The following is a 27,905-nucleotide window of genomic DNA, read 5'->3' as shown; positions in this document are numbered from 1 at the left end:
GATACATATTTAGCTGAAGTAGAACTTGAGGTGGGATACATTCCATGTGTTGGGAATCTCTTCCCCAGATAATTGTTCCAGGCGATAGGCCCCTCCTCCTGCGTCTTCTCGTATGCGGTATGGGCCGTCCCAATTGGCGAAGAACTTGCCATCCTTCTTTCTAGCACTGCTGGCCATTCTCCATACTAGGTCCCCGACGACAAATGATCGTGGTTGTAGGTTTGCATTATATTTCCTGGCAGCTCGTTGTTTGACGGCTAGATTGCGTATTTGGGCTTTTTCTCTGAGTTCGGGAAGGAGGTCGAGATGTAAGGCCATGTTTTGGTGGTTGTGAGTTGGGTCGTATAGTTCTCGGTGCAGGGATGGTTCACCAATTTCTACCAGTATCATGGCGTCTGCGCCGTAGACTAGGCTGAATGGGGATTCGTTTGTTGATGATTGAGGGGTGCATCTGTAAGCCCATAGTACTTCTATTAACTCTTCAGGCCATCGGCCTTTGGCGGTATCCAACCTCGTGCGTAGCTCTATGAGAATAACTTTGTTTGCTACTTCTGCTTGCCCATTGGTTTGTGGATGTTCTACAGAGCTTGTGATGTGTTTGATGCCTAGGCCGGTGTAGAATTTGGCTAACTCCTTGTCTATAAATTGTCGGCCATTGTCTGTTATGATGGTATGTGGTACACCATATCTGCATATAATGTCCTTCCACACGAACTGCTGGACTTGCTGGGTTGTGATGGTGGTCAATGGCTTGGCTTCGATCCATTTGGTAAAATAATCAACGGCTATGATTAGGAATTTTACTTGCCCCTTGCCGGGTGAGAAGGGGCCGAGGATGTCCATTCCCCACTAAGCGAATGGCCATGGGGACAGTATGTGGTGTAGTTGTTCTTGTTTCTGATGGATAAGGTTACCGTGCTTCTGGCATGGCTTGCACTTCCTAACATGATCCTGGCAGTCCGCTTCTATAGTGGGCCAGAAGTATCCGGCTCTGAGAACTCTTGTGGCCATGGTGCGTGCGCCTGAATGATAACCACAAATTCCTTCGTGTAATTCTTTGATGATATATTGGGCTTGCTCTACCGTGACACACTTAAGTAGGGGTTGGCCGTACCCGCGTTTGTAGAGGTCATCGCCTATCATAGTGTACCTGGCGGCCTTAGCCAGCCAAGTTTTGTCCGCGTCGAGGGGGGGTTGCCGGTTTTGAGGTATTGAATGTAAGGGGTGGTCCAGTTTTGGGTTTAGGTGGGGGTGATGTTGTTTGATGGGGTGTGGGTTAACGTTTGGCAAGTGTGTGTGATGGAAGGTGTGGAGAGTGTTTGCTGTAGTAGGGATCGATTACGGTTTTTGAGTTTGGTACTGGCTAATTTGGAAAGAATGTCGGCCTTGACGTTGTCGGTTCTCGGGATGTGTTCGACGCAGACTTGTTCAAAGGCGGATTGAATAATCGCACAGATTAGATGGTAATACTGTTGGAGGATGGGGTCTTTGATTTGGAATTCGTCATTTAGATGACCTACAGTGAGTTTGGAGTCGGTTTTGCATGTTAACTTCTTGACGGCGACTTCACGGGCTAGGGAAAGGCCGACGAGGATAGCTTCGTACTCGGCTTGGTTATTCGATGTTTTGAAAGCAAAGTGAAGAGATTTCTCGATGAGGATGTCGTTGGGGCCTTCTAACACGATGCCAGCGCCGGCACCCCTTGGGTTTGAGGAGCCATCTACATGAAGTGTCCACTGGTCCTCAACAAGTGTTTGTTGTAGGTCATTGACGAAGTCTAAGAGACACTGGGCTTTGATGGGGCCGTGGGGTTCATAGCGAATGTTGAATTCTGACAGCTCCACGGCCCATGATGACATGCGTCCGGCTAGATCCGGCTTTTGTAATATTTTTTGGATTGGGTAATCGGTCTTGACGGTTATGGTGTGGTTTTGGAAATATGGGTGTAGGCGGCGTGCGGCGTGGACCAAGGATAGGGCTAGTTTTTCTACCATTTGGTACCTGGTTTTAGGATCTTGTAGTGTTCTGCTCACGAAATACACAGGATGTTGCGTGCCTTCTACTTCTTGGACAAGGGCTGCGTTGACGGTATGGTCGGTGGCCGTGATATATACCAGCAGGGGTTGGCTGATGTCTGGTTTGTGGAGGATGGGGGGTGAGGTTAGGGTTGTTTTGAGTTTTTGGAAGATTCTTTCACAATCATCAGTCCACGTGAACCGGGCGGATTTCTTTAGGAGCTGGATTATGGGTTGAGTTTGTTCCGCTAGTTTGGGTAGGAAGCGAGAGATGGCCGTGAGGCGGCCGATTAGGCGTTGGACTTCTTTGACAGTAGTGGGGCTGCGCATTTCGATGATAGCCCTGCATTTTTCAGGGTTAGCCTCTATGCCGCGTTGGGTTAGCATGAAACCAAGGAATTTACCCTGGTCGACGCAGAATACGCATTTATCGGGATTTAGGCGGAGGTTGTATTGGCGCAGGGCGGAGAACACTGCCTCCAAGTCTTTAGCGTGTTGATGATGGCTTGGGGACTTAACGACCATATCATCAACGTAGACTTCGACACAGTGTCCTGTTAGATGGCTGAAGACTTTATCCATTAGTAGCTGGTAAGTTGCCCCAGCGTTTTTGAGGCCGAAGGGCATGACCCTATAGAAGTAGTTGGCATCGTCTGTGATGAAGGCGGTTTTGTGCATATCTGTTGTGGCCATGGGGATTTGGTTATAACCTGAATATGCATCTAAAAAGCTAAGCACCTTGTTTCCTGCCGCGCCGTCTACGAGTCGATCGATGTTGGGTAAGGGATAGGCGTCGCGAGGGCATGCCTTATTCAGGTCTGTGTAGTCTACGCACATCCGCCATTTGCCATTGGCTTTCTTTACCAAGACAACGTTAGAAAGCCAAGTGGTGTATTGAGCTTCTTCTATAAACCCTGCGCTCAGTAACTTGTCGGCCTCTACTTTGGCCGCTTGTCTGCGTTCTTCCCCAAGCTTGCGCTTTTTCTGGGATACGTAGCGGGCTTCTTTATATATCGAAAGCTTGTGGGATGCCACCTGGGGGTCTACTCCAGGGAGGTCGGCGACTGACCAGGCGAAAAGATCTGTGTTATTGATGAGGATGGGTGTGATTGTGGCACGCTCATCAGAAGTTAAACCGATGCCTAAATTGAGGGAGTGGCCATTAGGGAGTTATAGGGGAGTGGTGTCCTCGACTGGTTCGAGGCGAACATCCCGGCCTATTCTGGGGTCAAGGTCCTCGCCAGATAGGGCTATGCGGGAATTAGGGGGTCGTTCGATATGGTTTGTTTGTTGGATTGGGAGTTGTGGTCTTAAGCTTGCCATATAGCACTCGCGTGCCAGGCGTTGGTCACAATGGATGGTCAGGATGTCGCCGGATGGGGCTGGGAACTTCATGGCCAAGTGAGGCGTAGAGACGACTGCACCAAGTGTATTGAGGGAAGGACGGCCCAGGAGTATGTTGTAGGATGTTGGCGCATTGACTATAAGGAAGCGGATTTGGATGGTTTTGGTTAGGGTTCCTTCCCGAAAGACGGTATGGAGGTCTATGTAGCCCCGGGTGGATACTTGTTCGCCGGAAAAGCCGTATATGGGCTCATCATATGGTATCATGACGGTGTCAGGAAGTTGTAACTTTTGGTAGGTGGCCTAGTAGAGGATGTCAACTGAGCTGCCTTGATCCACGAGGACTTTCTTAACGGTATAATTTACGATTTCAACGGTGATGACCATGGGGTCATCCTGCTGGTGGTCGAGGCCGTGGAAGTCGTCATCCGTGAATACGATGGGGGGCATACGACGTCTGTGATGGGAATGAGTGATATGGTTGATGGATTGTATATGGCGGAGGTGTCTCTTTCTGGCAGACGAGGTGGAGCCTCCACTTGCGAAGCCACCAGAGATGGTGTTAATGGTGCCTCGTAAGGGGGGTCGGCAGGGGTAATGTTGGTGTGGGTGGGCTCTGGCTGTTGGTTGTTGGATTGGGTGGGGTGGCTATTGTGATGGACGTCGTTTGGTTGGCGTCTGTGGTCATGTCGTGGGGGGTGGCGGGATCGGGAGGAGGAGGAATGGTCATCCCTACGGATGAAGCGACGAAAGTGGCCAGCAAGGACCAGTTCTTCTATTTTATCCTGGAGCGCTTTGCATTCTTCCGTAGTGTGACCATGGTTGCGATGGTACCGACAATACTTGGTCATGTCGGTGTTAGAAGGTGTGGTTGTCTTGCGTGGTGGGGGAAGGAGGTCAGCTTGGAGGGCCTCGTCTAAGATGCGGGAGCGGACTACTGTGAGGGGGGCGTATTTGGTGAAGCGAGGTTGGCGGGGTTCGTGTGGGCGGGTATCAGGGCGCGGGTGAGGTTGTGGGGTGGGGTTGGGGCTGTTGGCGGCATAGTCGTTGCAGAATTTGGTGTGAAGGGTTTGCATTTCCTCCATGCGAACGTAGTCGGCTGCACGTAGCTTGAGTTCGTGCATGGAGGTTGGTGGGTGGAGGTAGACGTTGTTGGCGAAGGGGCCGGGCTGTAGGGTGAGAGTCATACATTGGAGTATCATCTCCTGGTTGAGGTGTGGTGTACGAAGGGCGGCTTTACTGAAGCGATCGATGAACGTTCTGAGTGGTTCATTGGGTTCTTGTCTGATACCCAGTAGGGATATGGTGGTGGTTTGATGTGGCCGGCTTCCAGCGAAATGGGTGGAAAACATGTGGGAAAGGATGTCGAAACTATCAATTGAGTAGGGCGGGAGGGTGGTGAACCATTCTAGGGCAGGGCCTTTGAGGGTAGTGGGGAAAGCTTTGCAAAAGACTGCGTCCTGGGATGTGTACAGGGCGACGTGGGTGATGTAGACTTTCAGGTGTTCGTCAGGGTCGGTTCCGCCGGTATAGCGATCCAGGTTGAATGGTTCCCACTGGGCCGGGAGAGGGGTGTTGGCGATAAAATCCGTGAATGGGTGGCGGCGTCTGGGCTGGTGAGGGGGGGCATGTGGGGTGGGGGTAGGTGGTTGATCATAGCAGGAAAGGTAGAGGTGATGTTGTGAGGAGGAATGTGGGTTGTGGGAAGATATTGTGGGTTGTAGGGTGGGATATGTGTGGTATGGAGGGCGGTGGGTATGTTGTAGGGGGCGTGGGTGGTGGGGATGGTGGGGGCGGGAGTTGGGGGTGCGGTGAGCCCTGGTTGACCAGATGGAAAGTGATGGGGATGGGTAACGGGTGTCTGTTGGGTGGTGGTGAAGGTGTGAGGGGTGGGATTGTATTCACTTTCTTCCTCTGTAGGCTGGAAGGCCGGAGACTTCACAGCTTCAGAGGTTTCTTTGGCTTTTCCCTTCAGGTTGGCGTCTGCCTCGATCCTTCTCCTGAGGCGAGAGTTCTCTTGTCTTAGCGTTTCCATTTCCTCAGCACTGCGCTTCTTCAGGTCTGCGAGTTCTTATTGCATCTTTGCCTGGCCGTCTAGGATGGCTGCCAAGTCAGGGGTGATGCTGGGAGGTCCAGAGGGACCAGCGTCTGCTTGTTTGTTCGCTCCAGCTCTACTGCGGGTAGAAACCATCTTCAGAGAAAAAATGGGTACTAAAGGTGTTCGTCTCGTGCCCCACGGTGGGCGCCAATTGTTCCTGTAGGGAACAAATAAGATAGGTTAGGCACAAGCGTCACCTTATCACGTAGTCCGCTATCTCCTTAGTTGGCCTCTTCCCAGTCGATACATGTCGGTTTGAACCCAGGGGGTTACCTGAAGGAGAGTCTCCGAAGCTCAAGTCAGTCAAAGCTCTTAGAGAGTCAAAATCAGTGATTAATGAATGCGTACCTTTAAATGATGGGGTCCACGTGTATTTATAGAGCATTAATGACGTTTGACCATTTCATAGGCTAGGCCTTGACTTGGGCTCTAGTTTGGGCCATGAGTGGGCCTGGGCCCTAACCCAGGCCCTTGAGACCTATTGAACGCGGGGGCTTCGATTTTCGCTAAGTTATTGGAGTAGTCGGCCTGGGCCCTAACCTTACCAGATATGCTCGAGTGGTCGGTCTAGACCGACTACTTGCCTAGATAGCTTTTGTTGGTGATATGAGTTGCAGGTTGTCCTCTTAGACATTTAGGTTAGGTTAAAACCGGTACAAGTTAGGCTAACTTGGCCTAGCCTGGGTACTTGGCAGTCTCGATATGTACACTGTTTACTTGGTCGAGTTTGGCTAGGTACGGTACACCAGTCTCTCAGCCTTGTCCGATATGGGTTGTCGGTCAAGGATGATATGTGTTGATAAGCTAGCGGAACCGGTTAGGTGTGATACACCAATTGAAAGGAATCATGGACTACAACTTGAAGATTAGTTAGTTTGGCTTTTTAATAAGCATGCCAAATGTTGTAGTTCCATCAGGAACTAATATAGTTGATACGTTTTATCAAGATAGGCTGCGAGATGTAATATTGTCCAAAGCTTTATTAGCTTATAATATATTTTGTAACCTTCTCATCTTTATCACTATAATTAGTGATTGAAAATGACCAAAATCCATGAGCATAACAATGTGAAAATAAAATGTGTATCTAACTTAGAATTTTTTCAAACAATTACAGACCATTGATTATGTATTAGCTCAAGTAAGTGTAAATTGGAATGGATTTATACTATCAATAATTATATGATTTGTTTCTAATTTTTTTATTAATTGACCAATTAATTTCATTCATTGTTTTTAATGTTCTAATTATGAATGAATTTTTTTTATTATCAATTAATTGATTTCACTAATTATTTTAAATTTCTTTAATTATAAATGGAGTTTTAATTGGTAATTGCTAATACTATTGTAATTATTAGTATTTTTGTTATTATTATTTGAATCAATAAATTAAATATTTATTATATATAATAATAATAATAATAATAATAAATGTATATAGCATTTATTATGTAGCGCATAAAATTGATATTCTAATATATAAAATTGAGTTTATGCATCACAAAATCACTACAAAAAAAATTGTATTTAACGGGGGTTATTTAGCGAAGGTTAATATAACCTTAGTAATGGATTAACTTAACTGAGGTTTTTAAAATCTCCATTAAATTCCAAAGGTTTAGTATTAAACCTCTATAAAATAGTGTAGGTTTTCAAAACCCCCGTTAAATTACAAAGGTTTAACTTTAAACCTTTAAAAAATAGTTTAGGTTTTTAAAACCTCCCTTAAATTACAAAGGTTTAGTGTTAAACCTCTATAAAATAGTGTAGGCTTTCAAAACCCCCGTTAAATTACAAAGGTTTAACTTTAAACCTCTAAAAAATAGTATAGGTTTTTAAAACCTCCCTTAAATTACAAAGGTTTAGTATTAAACCTCTAAAAAGTAGTATAGGTTTTTAAAATCTTTGTTAAATTACAAAGATTTAGTTTTAAACCTCTAAAAAATAGTCTAGGCTTCTTTCAAACTCCATAAAATGTATACAATTATTACTTATAATATTTTTGCTAATTTATTTCTATGAAAATATTTGTAATGTTCCTTAAAAATTATTTATTAAAAAAATACATGTAGATTATTTTCTTTTAAAAAAAGCCTTCCACAATTAATTCACGTGAATTTTGTTATATAAAATTATCCTAAAGTAATTATACTTATTATGATTTATTTTTTAATAATTAAATTAAGTATTATTATCAAATTAAAAAAAAGGTGTTTTATTTTTATGATAATATTTATTTTAAAAAATATGAAAGTAATTTTATAATAAATAAAATTAATTTGCAGCAAACTAATTTTATAAAGACCCATTTTTCAAATTATCAAATTATAAGACATTCTTCCTATTCTTCCTCTCACATCTGTCAAACATTGTTATCTTTCCTCTTCAACTACTTCACACGACCACGACACAGTAATTTCCGCACTTCCTAACAACAGTCTTACGCATTTTGCTTTCTCCTTTGCTCTTGGCAACATTTTTCTCAGTCTTTCGCTCCTGGCACAGGTTTGAACTTTGATCTCAGTGGTTCACTCTCTTTTAGGTTTTTGTTTGCACTTTCATTTTCTCTTCTTGCTCTCTCTCCCCTCTCATATGCTCTTTCCGTGATTCACATTATTATTGTGATTTTCACATGTTATTGAAATGGTTCTATTTTTAATTGCTATTTTATTTTTTACAGGTTCTAGTGTTCTGTCTTCAGAGGTTCTACAATTTTCATAGGTAGGTTTTCTCACTTTTTCTTTAATTTTCATTTCCAGTTATGGTTTAATTGTATCTTTTTTGTGTAACTCTCTCACAGTAACGTAATCTGCAGAAAACATTGTAGTCATGTGGTGGTTAGAGTTGGAAGAGAAGGTGATGTTATATATTTTAGTGCTATAAGTAGAGGTGGCTAAGTGGATAGTAGAAAACTTTTGCAAATTAAAAGTTCAATACAAAATTTCTAAAATCTTGCAAAAGCACTCTGTGTTAAGGATCATCATAAGATTTTAGAAAGGATAATGGTTGATCTTGCCTTTATGAATAACTTTGAAAGTGGATAATTTTTCTAATCTAATGCATCGAGCTAGATAAAATTTTGAAAGTGGATAATTTAACTAACCTGATGCACTTTGTTTGCTTTGGATCCTGCATTCCGTGGAAGTGCATCCTGCATCCCGTGGACCATTATCTTGTAGGACTAGTTCAAGTACAAGTCATTTTATTACACATAGATATCTTTCTTCTGTTACAGACTTTTATTACACATAGATATCTTTCTTCTGTTACATAAGTCTGCATCTGCATGTATATGTGACAGTGATGAATTGTGTATCTCGTTTTTTCACAGTGAAAGTGAGCTATATGGGTAAATTCTGTTTTACAGGTACATGAACTATAAAATCCGATGTTATTGTACATATCTGAAGCATTGTAAGAGTTCAGCATTTAAGAGGTCATAGAGCATATTGTATCTTCTAAAGAGGTATTAAAAACTTATGCTTTAAGTCTTCTTGCTAGTGAATACTGAAAATTTGATATTTCCCACTCTCATGTTTGATGGAGTTAGATTTAAATTATTGATTACTCTTAGCAGATGAAATATGACTGGGGAAAACATTGCAAGTATTTCACTGTCTAAAATTAAATTATTTCTCCTCTCAGAGAATAAAACACGGATTGTTTGGTAATACTTGACAAATAGACTAAGAGCAAATTAATAGTTTGGTAAACAATCACTAGGTGTAAGTGGATATAAGAGTTTTATATTCTCTATCATGGCAGCTACAGAGCCAAATTCTGCTACTAAGTGACCGGTTAAAATGCCACTGTATAGTGAAGTAGCTGACAGAAGGTCACGGTAGTTGGGATTGTTTTGTGGCCTAGTTATAAAAATAGATCCATGGTGATGGTATGGTGAAGGACGGGAAAACTTGTACATGAAGATGGGGATGAAGTTGGATTATTTTGTTTGTTTCTTTGGTTGAAGAGATGGGTTTGGGTTAGGGTTGTTAAATACTTCTTTATTTTTTATTCAATTTCTTCTCAGTTGAAAATCGTGGCCCCTGATTTGTTGAACCAAATATCTTTGTGGTTGAATATTTGAATCCACGGTTACATCCCAACCACATACAACACAAAAATAAAGCCCAATAATATGAACACGCTAAGAGTTCTTCTAAACATGCGTAATCACTCACATTCTTGGAGGCCATACCAGTAGTTGAATCTAAAAAAAATGTCCATACTTGCCTCTAAATCTTGTCGTTGGCATGTTCTTCTTGCAAGGGTGAATTCCTTTTCCCATAGGTATTGTTTTGGATCATATTCAACCCTGTATATTTGACCAAGTGATACCCTGATACTGTAATTCAATTAGCTGGAGAAAAGAAAACCACGGGTTGAGCATTGGACGCAGGGGCATTTAGGTAGTTGAACACTAAAAAAAATAGATGAACTAAAACATGGCAGAAACTAACATTGTTATGTTTTTTTTCCTCTACTTTTTGAGAGAGAAGAAGTATCACGTAAGTTGCACTTGGTGAAAATATCTTTGAAAAGATGTACCACCTGATATAGCAGTCACCATGAGAAAAGAAACAATAAAACATTACATGTACAAGATCAAAAGTCAAAAGTAATAACCGTACGTTAAAAAAGAAAAATAAAGATATTTAACTATATTACTGAATTACCTATTTCCAAGAACTGCATGGAGTTCAATGATCATGTTCTCCTCCTCTTGTGAGAATTCTCCTCTCTTCAAATCAGGCCTCAGGTAATTTATCCACCTCAACCTGCAACTCTACCCACACCTCTGCAAACCTGGCATGCAGAATTAAGATTAGAATGAAGTGACTCCACTCCTTCATTGTGCACGCTGCATCAATGAAACGATATAGTATGTGTATGTGTATATATATAGATAATAGATATAGATATACTAACAAGTTTGGGGACTGAGCTCCAACATCCATGACCATGTTTGGTGATGTAATCCAGAAGCTTCTCATCTTCCTCTGGAGACCAAAGGCCTTTCCGTAACTTCTGTTTGTAGCAACAAGAGTGTCTTCCCATGTGTAGGTGATTAAGAAAGTGTTGAATCCAACAATGGTTTTTGTGGAAACCTACGTGGAGGAAGAATGAATGGCGAGGAAAGTAAAGGGTGTTTTGGTGGAGTGAGGGGAAGAGTTATGAAGGTTTGAGTTAAACATAAGAGGGTTATTATTATGGTGAGAGAAGCAAAATGAGAAAATAAAATGGCAGCATGACAGGGAATGAAATAAATAGGAGGAGCCTTAGAGAGGAGAAAGTTGTAGCAAGAGGTGATTGGACACTGCCATTTTTATTTATTTTTAATTCATTTCTTACTTTCCTCAACTGGGCACCTCACGGGACAATCTCTGGCCCCACCATCTAGGTCATCATGTTTGGACGGTCTTCATTCTCCCACGGTTTCTATCCACTGATGTATATGTAGATGTATATATATATATATATATATATATATATATATATATATATATATATATATATATATATATATATATATATATATATATATATATATATATATATATATATACTACATGCACTTATATACCACAACAGAGTATCCACTGAAGTTTCGTTTTTACCTATGTATGTACTATATGTCCCATAGCCATTTTCTCAAGATTTTAACACACAAAAGTTCTGATCTTCGTGTCACTGTATGTACCAACTTTTGGTAATTGCCATATGCTACAAAGCTAGCTAAGAGGGTTCTTACTTTTCACCGACCTAGGTGGTTATGGACCATGCTGCTAGAGCTTCGAGAAAAGAGAGTGATGAATAAAAGAAAAAGTATGTGTGGAAATTGAATGAGGGTGTTGTAATGTGTACACCTTTGATTCTGTGGGGGTTGTTGTGGTTGGAGTCGGAAGAGGAGGAGTCGGAGGAAGAAGAGGTGGTGGTGGAGGAGGTTGTGTTGATAGCTTCCATGTTGCCAAGGGAGAAATGAGGGGGTGTTGTTGTTGTGTTGGTTGTGCTTATATAGTGAGAGAGTGAAAAGATGCATGCAGCAGCGTGAGTTATAACGGAAGATGTAGAATGTAGAGGGAAAGGGTACTTCCAGGAAAGTGGGGTTTTGTATAGTTGGTGGGTGTGAGGGTCTAACTACTATGACTCTTGAGATGCGATTTGTTTTCATATCTATACTCATTCTTTGACCATTTTCTCCTCTTTGAAATTTCCTCACCACCTTCATTTTCCATTTCTTTATTACTACTCCCTCTCATCTCATCCACCTTTTTAATTATTCTGTCAATTTCTCCTTACTCATTTGGCGCTTTCTTATTCATAATAGTTAGCCTCTATTTAGGCATCCTCAGGTTACAATAACAAACATATTTTATATTCCATTTCACACACCCTATCATTTTTTATTCCTACCATAAACACTCAAAATATATATACTTGAATTTAAAAGATAAAAAAAGGGGTTGAATTTAAAAGTGATTATCATACTGAAAAATTGAAGTGTGATAGAATATTAGGTTTAGGGGTGGAAGTAGTTGTTGATTGGAGTTTAGGGGTAGAAGTAGTTGTTAATTGGGTGCGTTTAAAACACAAGATGACAGAAAAAGTTGAGCTGTTTAGCACGTAAGAAACGTTTTTTTTTTAATTTTTTTTAATGTAAAGAAATGGTAGTAGTAAAATAGAAAGATTACTAAAAAGGAGAGAGGAAGTGGGGTCCAAAACCCTTTTTGACTACTTTTTGTTTGGGTGAGGGACATACAGATACATCTGTAATGTAAAACACAAAATTCATCTCTATCTATAACCAACCAAGTAAATCACTCAAAGTGGTGTGCACCAATGAGTGACTGTATATAATAAAATCTTGGTTCTCATATTTTTAACCAAAATCATATAAAACTATTTTAAATAAAAAATAGAGATAACTAAAATGAAACATAGCAATAAAAATCACCCTATCTCATTTTGTGCTTTCCTAATACTAAGAGCACCATTTTCATTGAAAATGAAGATAAGCCTTATATATAACAATACATATTCACTGTGTCTGAAAATTGTTTTCTGAAGCCAACATCCCTAAAAAATCATAATGACACTGTATTGATAAAAAAATCGCATATATCTTAGTCTTGGTTATTTTAGTTCACATAAATATTGTTTCTTTATTAATGAAAATCAACAAATTCAACTGCATTTCAATTCAAATAATCATATAATAATTACAAGTAATTATTTAATTATATTATTGGAGATTACTTTAATTTTATCAATTCAAATATGAATTTTGGCCTCAGTTAATTTAACTAATTTAATTCAAAGTATATGTTGACTGTAGTTAATTAAATTAATATAGTCACATGTTTTCATCTCTGAAGAATAAAATAAGTAGTTATTTTTGAATGGAAGTAATTGATTATATAATAACTCCAGATGGTTAAAATAATTATTAGAAATTGATATTTTCATTAATTCTAATTATGTATTTTAAAATAAACTAAAATAACTACCTCAATTTAAAGTGGTCTGAATTAATTTAATCTCAATATATAATCTTAATTGTTTGTGAGTCATTTTGTATAATTGCAACAATATTGTTTAAATTTACAACACAAACTACTATAAAGTGTGGTAAATGTTGTAGAAAAGTATGAAGTTATATTTTTCTGTCCCAGAACCTACTAAAATACAATCTACAACAAATCCTAAGCAACATCAATCAACGATAGATAATCAAAATCTGCAATAGATAATGATATCATCTATACCTTATGACAATACTTTTTTCCCTTCACATTTGTCCTCTGACTAGAATTGATACAAGTCTTGGATTTGGATTTTTCTTTATTAAATTTTTCTATTCTTATATCATTAGTTACATTTTTTTTCTTTATTAAATTTATTTTTGTTATCATTAACAGACTATTCTTAATGGATTTGGATAAGTCTTGGATTGATTTGCCTCGAAATACACAACAATACATGGATGGATTGAATAAATTTTTGGACTTTGCATTTGCTAATAAGAGCGTGGAGGGTAAGATAATTTGTCCATGTCCGAAATGCAATCTTAACAAATGGCAAACTCGAGGAGCAACATATGAACACTTTACACGTTTAATACACATTGGTGATAATGATGATGACGAACCATACATTCAGGCTGCAGAAGCTCAAATGGTTTATTATGTAGTGGATGAATCAGATAAAAATTGGAGCATTCCTGTGCATCTAAAGCCACGAGACTTATATGACATTGGTGGAGATAATGATGTCACTTTCCATGAATGTGAACCATTTGAACAACAAAATTTGGAAACTTTATTTCCAGATGGAGAAGGGAATATACCATTAACAAGGTCATAGAGAAATTGAACAATTCTATATTAGTTTTTGTTTAAATTATCATCCATATTACTTATACATGCATTATATTAGATAATCATAATTTAATGAATGTGAATTGACTTGTATTAATGTTATTGTTTATAGAATTCTTGATGATGAAGAAAATATGCATGAAGAAGACTAATGACCAAGTTTCAATCCCTACCCAAAATAGAAGTGGCCAACCATCATCTACAATGTGTCCACCTGTGCCTCATCCATCTTGCCCAAGTAAGTTGACTAAGTTTCACCACGGGTTTCACCTACAATAAGAATTGAAAAATTTCACCTACTCATACTCCAGGGCCTAGTAATCCACCTCAACTTTCGTTTCCGCCACAGTCCAGCATAACACCTCAATTTGCATCTCAATTCGGTATGATGATTATATTTCTATGTTAAAAAGTATCTTGCTTTTTCTTGTGTATTAATCTAATTATTATGCAGCAGGTCACATGAATTCTCATCCTATAGAGAATAATAATGAGCAACCTCCTCCCCCACCTCACATGAATTCAATGCTTTCAACATCTAAATCTAGTAAGATGTCTCATTTGCATATCATTTTGGTACTTTTAAATTTCATGTATTATCTATGTATTTAGTGACTTGAGTTAATTTGTAGAATGTTTGAAGAAGAGGTTGTTCTCCACTAGCAAGACCAATTCTGCACATGAATTTGAATTTGAATTTAACAATCAACTCAGAAATGAGTTTGTGCATGATTCTACATCTAAATCAACACCAAGGTTACAATCTGATAGTGAAGGGGAAGAAAATGTGGATATTGAGATGCAAAGTAATCAATCAAAGCATGTATCACGTAAAAGGTCATGGCTTGTTGATGTCATTGGTAAGATTGTTAATTTATTGATTTTTATGTGTAATTGTCCAAGCCATATAGTATTTGTGTTTTATGTTTATCTTAAACCAACAATATATTTCATATGTATTTTGACAGATGATGAAGGCACACAAGTTAGAAAACAATTAACATTGAATGATGTTTGGTTTTTATCTTCCAATGAAAGGATTCTTGTGAAATGGAATAGTGACAACCAACCAATTGATGATAGCGGAGCGTTGTTGAATAGATTTTTAGGTCGTGTTGCAAGAAATGTTAATGCCTTTCCAATCAGCTATCAAAGTTGGAGGAAGATTCCCAATGATTACAAAGAAGATATACTTAAGAAAACCATTCAAGTAATTGACCTATAATTTCTTTTATATGTATTGATTCTTGTTATATGTCAATTGTTGTTAAACTAGTTGTGTAATAATTTTGAAGGCTAAGTTTCTAGTGGAATCTGATGCTCATGTGACATATATATTCAAATCACTTAACATAAAATGGAGTGAGTATAGACAACAACTATGGCAACAAAGAGATGATGGAACACGCAATAGAGATGAAATTATTACAATGTGTCCAGAAGGAATGAATAGAGACCAATGGGCTTCTTTTGTTGACTACCGTTTAAATTCAAGGACTAAGGTAATAAAAACTATCTTTTCTATTCTTTTAAGTGTTACTTTACTTATTTTTAGTAATTTTCTACATATATGCTTAGGAAATTGCCCAAAAAAATAAGGATAATAGAAAGAAGCAAACAGTTCCTCACACAGGTGGATCGAAGAGCATTGCACGGAAGAAGAATGAGATGGTAACTTTATTCATCAATCATTTTAATTATATCATATATGATTCATGATTTTCTTAAGTTTTATAGGAGCAAGAGTTTGGTCGCAAAGTTAGTAGGGGAGAAGTTTGGATAGCAACACATAAACATGCTAATGGGGAATTTGTGAATGATGGAGCAAGAGAGATTGGAGTAAGTATAAGTTTTCTAAAGACAAATACTGAATCAAATTGAATGTTACCTTCATTGATAACATTTTGTATTATTTGTAGGAAAAAATTAAAGCATATGAGACAAATACATCTTCCCTTTCACAAGATATATCAATTGAAGATTCACTAGCTCATGTTCTAGGAAGTAAAGAACATTGTGGTCGTGTCCGAGGAATGGGATTGGGACCTTGCCCTTCTCGTGTGTTTGGATATACTAGGAATTTTCATTTTGGGAGATCCTCATCTTGTCCTTCTTATTCAGAATTGCAAAATCAGGTTATTGATTTGGATTGTCATGTGTAGCAATATGATGTTGTTTGCTTTGGATTGTCATGCCAAGGTTGTAAATGTTGTTATGTTGAATATTATTGGACACTGTTAATGTTGTTGTTGTGTTGCTTTGGATTGTTTTCTATAAGTAGGAGTAAGAAATGTAGTATATTTTTTGTTGATAGGTTGAGTGTTTTATAATGTTTATGTGTTTTTTACGATTTTAATAATAGATTGTGTTCTAATATAGGTCACTGCATTAAAGTCACAATTGGATGAACAAAATAAACGAAATGAAGAACGTGACAAAAGACTTGATGCAATCATGAACTTCTTTTCTCAAAATTATCAAGGTCAATTGCCTCCTGAGTTGACTATGTTCAATCCTGCACCGGTAATGTTTAAGATTGCATAACTTCTTTTATTTTTCAGAGTTTACATTTGTAATTATGATTCACATTTATATTGTAGGTTTCTGATCAAGGAAGTGTGCCAACTAATACAACAAGTTCTGGACATGAGGAAAATCATATGTGATAGTTGAAGAATATAATATAATGTGGAAGTTAATTGAATCATTTTATGTTTTGAGAACTATTGTAGTACTTCATGATAGTTTTTGCTGACTAATATTGTACTTGAATTTGAATTTGAATTCGTATATTTGTTATATATCTTTAGCACATTATTTGAAGTTAATTCGTACATTTAGCACATTATTCCCTGATATATCAATATGCTAGTAAATATATCTTTCGTCAGTTTGATCTAGTGATTCAGTTGCCCAGTGTTTTTAAACTTCGCATCCATAAAGTCACAATATGCTCATACACTTCACCTTGGTGCCCTCCCATATGCCATGAAGCATCTTGGACTCTCTGCTCCCGTTTATTCAACTGAGCCTGTCTACAGATTAGGCCTTCTCACTGTGTATGACCAGTACCTTTCAAGAAAGGTGAAATTACGCACTGGTTTGTTTGGTTTTGCTGTTGAGAAGAAGATTTTTTGTGCTTCTTGGTTTGTAGGATGTTGGATCTCTCATGTTCTTATATGTTCACTTGTCTTTTTAATCACTAGACAGAATTTGGAAAATGTGTGTTTCATAGCTGGATGGTTATATTAAAATATTTTGCTCTTTTGTAGCAAGTGTCGGAGTTCGATCTGTTCACACTGGATGATATTGATTCTGCTTTCCAGAGTGTAACGAGGCTAACATATTCTCAGAATCATCATCTGTCAGGTAGGTGTTTCAACTTTTGTTAGAATGTCATGCATTGAAGTGGTGGCATGTATTTTGTTTCTCTTCTTCCACCCCACCATTCTATTTGTATATAATATAGGTTAGTATCTGGACTATAATCCCATTCAAACCTTTATTTATTGCATGAAATTAAAGACCATTAGGAAATCCAAAGTTCCCTCCAAACTGGAACCCTTTGTCTTGGCAACAGGTCTCTTGAAGCTAAGGATATTTCTCACAAAGGAGTCAAAGATGAAAATCGCTTTGTTTTGGGCCAAGTTAAAAAGATATATTTGCCTCATGTTGAAATATTTAGTGGGGCTAAATGGCCAAAGTTTATGTCACGTAGTATAGCCTTTTAAAGGATCAATGGTCAATGCTAAAGGTGTTTACCTAATTTTTTATGTTTGTCATGCTATACAGTGAAAAAATATTTTTATGTGACTCATGGTTATTTGGCAAATAGAAGAGGCCTGAACGATAACAAGTTCACATGTTTCCAGTCTCTAGTCTCTACAATTATTTGCATGAGCAATGGAAGATTTTTGTTAACTAGAAAAATTTGATTTGAAAGTTTAGTTTATCTGTGAATACACCTTATTTTCAGAAGTTAATACTTTTTTTGTGGTAACACTTTACATATTTTCACCATGTGAAATATTTGTCCGTGCTGTAGAAGTTATGATATAAAAGTGTACATTAATTAGTGATGTGAAATTAAAGCATGCATTATCAATTCATAAAAATAAAGCTTTTGGTGTGAGACAAAAAGTTGTCCACACTTGAAAGAAATCTGTAGTCTCCCAAACCTTGCATATAACCTTCTCGACCAGTATTGTTTAATATTTTTTACAGTTCCTCTCTGATTCTGATATACCTTTTATACCTTTAGAGAGCAACAAGGAATCTTCTCATCAATATTTTTTTTTTCTAGGCATTTGAATGGAACTGCTCTTGGTTCTTTTGTGCGACCTGCTGTTCTAATACCTGATGCTTACAATGCTTTGAACAATCAGCCTTACAGACGGCAAAAGGACAAAGAATTTGGAGGTAACCATCTTTTTAATCCTGTAACTTCTGCAATGTGACTGAGCTAAGCAGGGTTTTTCCATTTATTTTGTTTTTGCAATAGCCATTAAGAGTAAGCTGTAATATTTTATGTCTGGTACATTCACTTATGAGGCAAGCATGTACTTTTAATCTTGACCAAGAAGTGAAAAACAAGAAGTGAAACCATTTATAATGTTTATGTGTTTTTTACGATTTTAATAATAGATTGTGTTCTAATATAGGTCACTGCATTAAAGTCACAATTGGATAAACAAAATAAACGAAATGAAGAACGTGACAAAAGACTTGATGCAATCATGAACTTCTTTTCTCAAAATTATCAAGGTCAATTGCCTCCTGAGTTGACTATGTTTAATCCTGCACCGGTAATTTTTAAGACTGCATAACTTCTTTTATTTTTCAGAGTTTATATTTGTAATTATGATTCATATTTATATTGTAGGTTTCTGATCAAGGAAGTGTGCCAACTAATACAACAAGTTCTGGACATGACGAAAATCATATGTGATAGTTGAAGAATATAATATAATGTGGAAGTTAATTGAATCATTTAATGTTTTGAGAACCATTACAATACTTCATGATAGTTTTTGCTGACTAATATTGTACTTGAATTTGAATTTGAATTCGTATATTTGTTGTACTTTGATATACATTTAGTCATTTATAAATAATTTGTCAATTTGATGAGTTTATATCTATTTAGGTATAATTTCATTAAATATAGATTAAAATAATAGAATAAATGTAAATAATTGTGATTGAAAAAATATATATGAATATATAAATGATAAATGATTAAAAAAATATAATAATAATAATTTAAAAATCTATGGTACTTTACGGAGGTTTTGAAACCTATAGTATGTTACGGAGGTTTTGAAAACCCAGGGTATTTTATGGGGGTTCTGAAACCTATGTTATTTTATGGAGGTTCTAAAACCCATAGTATTTTATGGAGGTTTCAAAATCCATGATATTTTATGAAGGTTTCAAAATTCATGGTAATTAACCGGGGTTTTAAACCCACAAAACTTAACTAAGGTTTTGAAACCTATGTTAAATACAAGAGGATAAAAAACCTCCGTTATTGATTGGTGCTTCCTGGGGTTCATAAAAACCCCTACTAACACATTCTCCAGGGATGGTTTAGCGGGGGAAATCGAAACCCCGGGTAAAGAACTTAGTAGAGGTTTTAACCCTGGGTAATGTAAAAATAAACCTCCGTTAAAAATATTTTTTCTTGTAGTGAATAGATTAGATTTTATATTTATATTTATGTTTTATTATATTCATATATATATATATATATATATATATATATATTTATAAATCTTTGTACAGATGTGATAAAAGATTTAAGAAAAAAAAGTTTAATGTTTTATAAGTTATTTTATAATGATTTTTTTATTTTTTAGACTTCTTATTATTATTATTATTATAATAATAATAATAATAAATATGTATATAGCATTTATTATGTAGCGCATAGAATTGATATTCTAATATATAAAATCGAGTTTATGCATCACAAAATAGATTTTATATTTATATTTATGTTTTTTTATATTCACATATATTTGTTTATAAAACTTTGTACATGATAAAAGATTTAAGAAAAAAAATATAATGTTTTACAAGTTATTTTATAATGATTTATTTATTTATTTATTCTAATTTTTAGACATTTTATAATAATAATAATAATAATAATAATAATAAAATATGTATATAACATTATTTATGTTGTGCATAGAATTGATATTATAATATATAAAATCGAGTTTATGCATCACAAAATACATTTTATATTTATATTTATGTTTTATTATATTCACATATATTTGTTTATAAATCTTTGTACAAATGTCATAAAAGATTTAAGAAAAAAAAATATAATATTTTACAAGTTATTTTATAATGATTTATTTATTTATTTATTCTAATTTTTAGACATTTTATAATAATAATAATAATAATAATAATAAAATATATATATAACATTATTTATGTTGTGCATAGAATTGATATTATAATATATAAAATCGAGTTTATGCATCACAAAATACATTTTATATTTATATTTATGTTTTATTATATTCACATATATTTGTTTATAAATCTTTGTACAAATGTCATAAAAGATTTAAGAAAAAAAATATAATATTTTACAAGTTATTTTATAATATTTTTTTTTATTTTTTTTTTCTAATTTTTAGACTTCTTGAGTTTTTATTGTCAAAATAAATAACATCTAATTGTGAGTATGAGTCTTACTTACTTTAAGTATACAAGTATATTCATTGTATTAATTTATTGATGTTGTACTCTCTATGTTCTATAATTCTTTAAACAAAAATAAGAAAACTAATAATACATGTCATATATCACAGATAACAGAAACTATAATATTAATCCCAAAATCTTAGTATCTAAATTGTATCCAACCTAAAAAAAGTTAAATGTCTCATAAAATTTCAGGATCCATACTAAATATATTAAGAACTAATTTTAATAATTGTTATAGACGAATACATGTCCTCAGACCAATTCCAATACGGTCTCTAGCCCGAAATCCATTTGCAGAAAAAAAAAATTGTTTCCACCCATAATTGAGATAGAATTGTCTCACATATATTTATAATTATACATAACTAAATTATTTAAACAAATTGTTGATTTCAATATAATAACAAAAATAAATATTTTAAAAATATTAAAAACTAAGAAAAAAATAAACAACGACCCCGTATTATTATTATTATTATTATTAGTATTATTATTATTATTAGTATTATTTATATATACATTTGTTTCTATTTAAAAAAATTACATCAATTTTGTGTTTTATTTATTTTTGTATGGGACCATATTACATAATATATCTACATTTAGAAATTTTAACATCAATCTTATGTTGTATTTATTTGATACGGGACCATATTACACAATATGCCTACATTTTACTCTAACAATGACCCTAACATATGCATCTCATCTTAATGTAATATACATATGTTTGTATCTGCATGTGTTTCTGTTACTATATTTAAAAGTGTTAACATCAATTTTATGTTATATTTATTTTGTACGAGACAATATTATATAATAAGCACACATCTTACTTTAGCAACAACCTCTGCAGTATTTCATTTTAATCTAATATACATGTGTTTATATCTACATGTCTTTCTATTTAAAAATTTTAACATCAACTTCATGTTGTATTTATTTTATGCCGGACCATATTATACAATATGTTTGCATATTACTTTAACAATGACACATTGATACACATTTTATTTTAATATAGTATATATGTATTTATATCTACATGTGGTTTTATTGAAAATTTTTAACATCAATTTCATGTTGTATTATTTTATACGGGACAATATTATATAATATGTCTACATTTTATTTTAACAACAACGTCCCGTGAATACACATATTATTTTAATATAATATACATGTGTTAATATCTACATGTATTTCTATTTAAAATTGTAACATCAATTTCATATTATGTATATTTTGTACGGGACCATATGACACAATATGCCTACATTTTACTTTAGCAATAACCTATGCATATGCATTTCATTTTAATGTAATGTACATGTGTTTCTATTTAAAAATGTTAACATCAATGTCATGTTATATTTATTTGTGTGGGACCATCTTACATAATATGATTACATGTTCATACACACGTATTTCAATTTAATATAACATTCAAGTGTTTATATGTACATGTGTTTCTATTTAAAATTTTGAACATCAATTTCATGTTGTATTTGATTTATACGGGACCATATTACATAATATGTCTACATTTTACTTTAAAGATGACTCATGAATATGCATTTTATTTTAGTATAATATACATGTTTTTATTTATATCTACATGTGTTTATATTTAAAATTGTTAACATCAAAATTTCATGTTGTATATATTTTATACGGGACTATATAACATCATATACCTACATTTTACTCTAATAACGATACATGCATATGTATTTCGTTTTAATATAGCATAAAAGTGTTTATATGTACACATGTTTCTATTCAAAATATTTAAATCAATTTTATATTCTATTTGATTTATACAGGACCATATTACATAATATACTTACATTTTATTCTAACAACGACATATACATATACATTTTAATTTAATTTAATAATAATATTATTGTTAATAACATTAATATTATTATTTTAAATTATTACAATTAATTAAATCAATAATATATCTAAATAATAAAATTAATAATTATATGTAATTAAATCAATAATAATAATCATTCAAATAATTGATTTATATAATAACAACAAAATTTTTATTTTAAAAATTACATAACATAAAACGAAAAAACACGACTCGTGCGTATGCACGGGTCTCCTACTAGTTTTAAAGTAAACTAGTATGAGACCCGTGCGTACGAACATGCCTTTTTTTGTCTTTGTGTTATTGTTGTTGTATGTATTTTTTGTCTTTGTGTTATTGTTGTTGTAGGTATTTTGTTTAATTATTATATATTATATTACTTAAAATGTAAATTAAATTATTTTTATTATTGGTATAATTAATGTGATGATGAAAATACGTTAAAAATTAAAAAAAAAAGTCGCAAGGAGAAATTTAGAAAGGTGAAAATAGATTCATATTTCATATAGTATCAGATTAAGCATTTATTTTTCTGTTTTCTGACATAATCTATGCAATTATTACACAATTATGCAATTTATTTTTACATAATCTTTGCTTGTCTGTGTTCACGCTAACCCTCTTACAGACTGAAATAACTTTTTTTGTTAATGTCATCTAATTTCACATAACCCACTTAAAAAAAACGTTTTGTGTTACCAAAAAAAGAAGCAGAAGTGAAATATGTCTAAAATATTTAAATGATTACTTTCTTGAAAAAATATGGGGGTTGTGGTTTTGGCGGCAACGTATGATAATAATGACGTTCATGGTGTCTTTTCGTTATCTTTGCACATTGTTTCATACTGTGTGTTAAAGATTTGGCTTTCTCGTTTCCTATAGTTGGAGTTAAATAGTTTTGTTGTTTCATTCTCCATATATACGTTGCTGAATTAGGAAAAAATGTTCCCTACAAAGTGTGATCTTCATCTGCTTACATGGAGGAGAAAATGTCAAGTGCAAAATGATTTAGTTTTAACAACTTCTTTCAGAGCTCAATAATGTTCATAGATCCTAGGCAGGTTTGTATATATAGTTTCGTTCTTTGATTTTCTTCTTTTCTGCAACAATTTCTTGCAGAGTTCAATCATGATCATGTATTCGTTCATGGAGATTTTCTTTATTTGGCTTTCGAAAATCATTTTTGTTATAAAGATTTTTTTTGTTTAGATTCAAGCTTAAAACCTTGGGTAATTTGTTTTTCAGGAGTTTTTAGTGTTTGAGGAAGGTTTCTTTTTGGAATGAGGTCAAATGTTGCTCATGGGCACAAATTATTTCTCAAATCCGAGGGGAAATGTTTTAAATATTGAATTCGAGGAAAGTCTTATGGCTGAGAGGAAGTTTATCAGTGGTAAAGAGATTTTAGCTTTTTATGATATAGATGATGTTGCATATGTCTGTACTTTGTACTACGGTGATCAATATGTTTCAAAGTGAAGTTCGATACATCGAAGGTATCAATTTTTATACTTACTTATTATTGTCATCTTGTTTACGTATATCTAATGTTAGTAATATTGGTTTTGGTTTTCATGTTTGTGACCAACCATATGTACTTTTGCCAGGGGAGTTTCAAATATTTTGTGAACATGATCTTAAACTTGACTCGAAGGTAGAATTGTATGATTCAATATACAAAAAGTTAGAGTTATTTGTGGACATAAATGTAGATGACTATCTTGTTTTGTTTAGTTTCACAGACTTCTTGAAGTATTACGATTTGAACATCAATGTTTACCTACATTTAAATTATATAGGAAACAAGGTATTTCTTCATAAGATTTTTTTGGCTGAAGGAACAAAAATAGTGTATGAGAGGGTTTTAGTTGATCTCTTAAACAATGATGGTAATACTTCCATTGCCAATGATGGTGATGTTGTTTTTGAGAATTCTGGTGCGGTTATTGGTGATGGCCTTCATAATGGTCAAGATAACCTGACGAGGAAGTTAATTGAATATGATGTTCAAGCTTCATGTTTGGTATGTTTTTTTTTATAATGTTTAATTTGTCCTTGGTATTTTATTTTGATTTTTTATCTAAATTAATTGGTTTGTGTTTGCAGTATCTACACTCTAATTTTGCTATACAGTTTTTGGTTAAGGGTAGGAAGAGGTATTTCATTACGAATAGAACTTGTAGGTGTTGGCTTTGCCGAATTCGGTGGACTTGAAGAACTTCTTATGAATGGTATATCACATGTGGTTGGAAAAGATTCTGCAAAGATAATTTGACGGTTGCTGGTGATATAATTAAATTTGTAATGGACAATAAGAAGAAAAATGTAATTCATGTACTTTAAGTGTAGATTTTAAAGTTCTAAGTAGTTTTTATGTACGTATCTTATGTCCGTTTGGAACAATTGCAACACATCGACAACATTCTAGTATGTATTTAACATACATACATACATATAATATATATATATATATATATATATATATATATATATATAATTATTAATTACGCCAATATTATATGCAACAATATTGTTAATGTGGTTTATCCATAGTTCAATTTTTGTTGTTATTTTCTTTATTGAATTTCCTCTTTTGATGATGAATTATTGTGTAATTAATTATAAATGTTTATTCTGTTATCCACAATGATCTTATTCACTACTAATGATAATAATTATGAACTATAATGATTTTTTTTTTGCAAATTTTTCAATTACTTTCCTACTATTGTATAAAAGTAATTTTAAAAGTAATAGTTTGTACATTTTAAAAGTAATTTTTCAATACATATTGTATCAATATATATTTATAACAAAAAAGGTAGTATGAAGTTTTTAAAAGAGTAACGTATAATAATAAAATGTATAATATTACGTTTTACAAAAATAAATTAAAAATAGTATTTATAATCAAGATTTTATAATATTTTTAACTAGCGGATGGATGGCGTAGATAATGATTTGGACTGGTGATATGAATATCTAAATCATATGATTACGACAATCAGAGATGTTGGACATTTATCAAAGAATTGTTGGTGTCTACTTACTTAAAAATTGGAGATGTTTTTCTATTAGTTCTTTGCCTATAAATTACTTTAAAATATGTCACTTCAAAAGTTGTAATTAATTTTTGTTAACATGTACAATTATTATGTTTCTTATTATTAATTTGTATAGGTAGGGAACGATATCTAAGTATATAACATTTATTTTTGGATTATTTAATAACAACATTCAAAGTATATGTAACCAATTAGTTTATTTGGTTCTTGCCATTGTAATTTCTTATGCTGTTACACTTAAAAATAGAAATATAACGCTGTTACGTTAAAGATATTATGTTATATATTCACAACGAATATGTAAATATTATTACAAACCAATATATGACGTTATTATGTAATGGAGGTGCATAAATGAATTATCGTGGTGTAGTTAGTTAAAGTAAGGATGAGTTGGTCGATTGATTGGTTTTGTTTTAAATACAGTGTGGTATATGTTGACTAATGGTACAAAACAATGGTAAAGGTTGAAAGATTCTAAAGTACTTGATTCACGCGTTCATGTCATTCAACTTCCTAAGCTTGTAAGAACAATAGCAAAAATGGCACCAGAGAAGAAAGTATGAATCCTTCTTGGTAAGTATTATACCACTACTGTGATTTGCCTATGATTTTCGTGTAAATAAAATATTTGTAAATCTATGTGAAAATATACATGAATAAGATACTTACCTAGTATGTCGGTCGTTACTCGATTTAGCACATTAAATGTATGACAAATTGTTTCTGTGGTCTTTAATTTGTCATTGTATTCAGGATTTCTTAATCTGGTAGTTCACACTGTGGAGATTTATATCTCATTGCTGGACATTAACATTCTGATCTCCAACGTTTATCATGGGTATACTTGTCAAAGGTCATTCAACTGCTTCGATGCGTCTCCAAATAAAGTAAGTGACTCTCTTGCACTTATATATTTAGTTCTGTTTTCAAAATTTTATGCTACGTTCATGTTGGTAAACACTATTGGACAAAATATTTTGAAATTGATAACAAAAATGTAATTGTAATCATAAGTTATACATTTTGGAACACTTCTTTGTAAACAACATTTGTTGTTTTGCTGGAAGGTTTGTTCTCATTGTCATGGATTAATATCTTTAATCTAGATTTACTTTGAACTCTAGAAACTGCAACGTAGAGCTGACCATGGCTAAATACGGGTGTCGACAAATACAATACGACAAAACCTAGTGACTGTCCTTGAGATTTGTTTATTGTCATTGCATATGACAACATGATGGAAAATTGCTTTCTAATTAGCTTAAATGGCCATGGGGATTGGGAGGGCGACATTGACATTCGAGGAATATAAATTTCTTGTCCATCTTCATTACATGTTATCATCTTAGCACCTATGACATGGTTTGCAAGTCTGGTCACGATTAATCTGCTTCCATTGCATAATCCTTCGGCTTGGTCCAAGTTCTTCAAAAGCATTATTGGTACTCCAATCTTTAGTTTGATTCTATGGTTAGGAAGTCCAGACATAGTAAGTGAATTTAGGAACTCAAATGTGATAGTGTTGTAAGAATCACTTGAAGTAGATTCATCCACTAAATCAGAACTAAGATACTATTTTTCTTCTCCTGTATAGAATTATTATATATATTAATAAGAATATTATTAATACGAATTATATCAACTTCAACTATATTAAATTCATGATCTCCAGTGACATACCTGGAATTAGCGATAACATGTATTGATTGATTTGATTGACTGTCTCAATTCTACTTTCTAATATTGCTCTGCACTGCAAAAATGACTCTTAAGTGTACTTCTGTATTAAATCTGGATATGTTGTATACACAATTGCTTCTATTGGATCATTGAACTTTGAAATGAGAAATTTTTTAGGTGTTTCAACTTCTACTAAATCGTCATTTGGTTCTTCTAACTTACCATCACCAATTTTAACAATCCAATATGAGAATTCTTGAATCTCACATGCAGTATTGCTTTGTAAACCTTGTTGTAGCAAACACATATTTTTTTTGTCAATGTTAGAACTTCACAATGATCCCATAGATAAAATGCATTAATTTTGGAATTTACAAATATCAGATCTGGTACCTCCAGGTATAACAGAAAGGATTTGCCTAAAGTCACTTCTGAATACTATCACTTTTCCTCCAAAAACTGAATTCTCTTTTGTCATACCACTCATTATGTCATTCAGAGTTCTATCTAACGCTTCAAAACAAAATTTGTGTGCCATTGGAGCTTCATCCCAAATAATAAGTTTAACTTTCTTTAACAACTCTGAAGCTTCAGATCCTTGTTCAATGTTGCAAACTGAATTATGTAGTGTTGGTACTAGTATCTTAACTTTAGAATGTGTTGTTCTTCCTCCTGGTAGTAATAGAGAAACTATTCCACTTGAACCAA

At 34.0% G+C, this 27,905-nt stretch overlaps 1 protein-coding gene across 1 annotated transcript; it reads left to right on the top strand.

Moving 5' to 3' along the window:
- Window positions 1-15,268: 15,268 nt before the first annotated feature.
- Window positions 15,269-16,556, top strand: LOC114184621. The gene is made up of 6 exons (XM_028071939.1): window positions 15,269-15,340; window positions 15,417-15,509; window positions 15,576-15,677; window positions 15,758-15,973; window positions 16,218-16,361; window positions 16,439-16,556. The coding sequence occupies exons 1-6, from the start codon at window positions 15,269-15,271 to the stop codon at window positions 16,502-16,504; spliced, it is 693 nt and encodes a 230-aa protein (XP_027927740.1). The 3' UTR covers window positions 16,505-16,556.
- Window positions 16,557-27,905: the final 11,349 nt, after the last annotated feature.

Source organism: Vigna unguiculata, chromosome 5 (genome assembly GCF_004118075.2).
Source record: "Vigna unguiculata cultivar IT97K-499-35 chromosome 5, ASM411807v1, whole genome shotgun sequence".
Classification (NCBI taxonomy): domain Eukaryota; kingdom Viridiplantae; phylum Streptophyta; class Magnoliopsida; order Fabales; family Fabaceae; genus Vigna; species Vigna unguiculata.
The sequence above is the reverse complement of the archived record's forward strand: the minus strand, read 5'-3'. Positions and strand labels throughout refer to the sequence as shown.

Coding starts and splice junctions, on each gene's coding strand:
- LOC114184621 (XM_028071939.1), top strand. CDS start 15,269: ATGTGTCCAGAAGGAATGAATAGAGACCAATGGGCTTCTTTTGTTGAC. Junction 15,510..15,575: donor CACGGAAGAAGAATGAGATG/GTAACTTTATTC, acceptor TAAGTTTTATAG/GAGCAAGAGTTTGGTCGCAA. Junction 15,678..15,757: donor ATGGAGCAAGAGAGATTGGA/GTAAGTATAAGT, acceptor TATTATTTGTAG/GAAAAAATTAAAGCATATGA.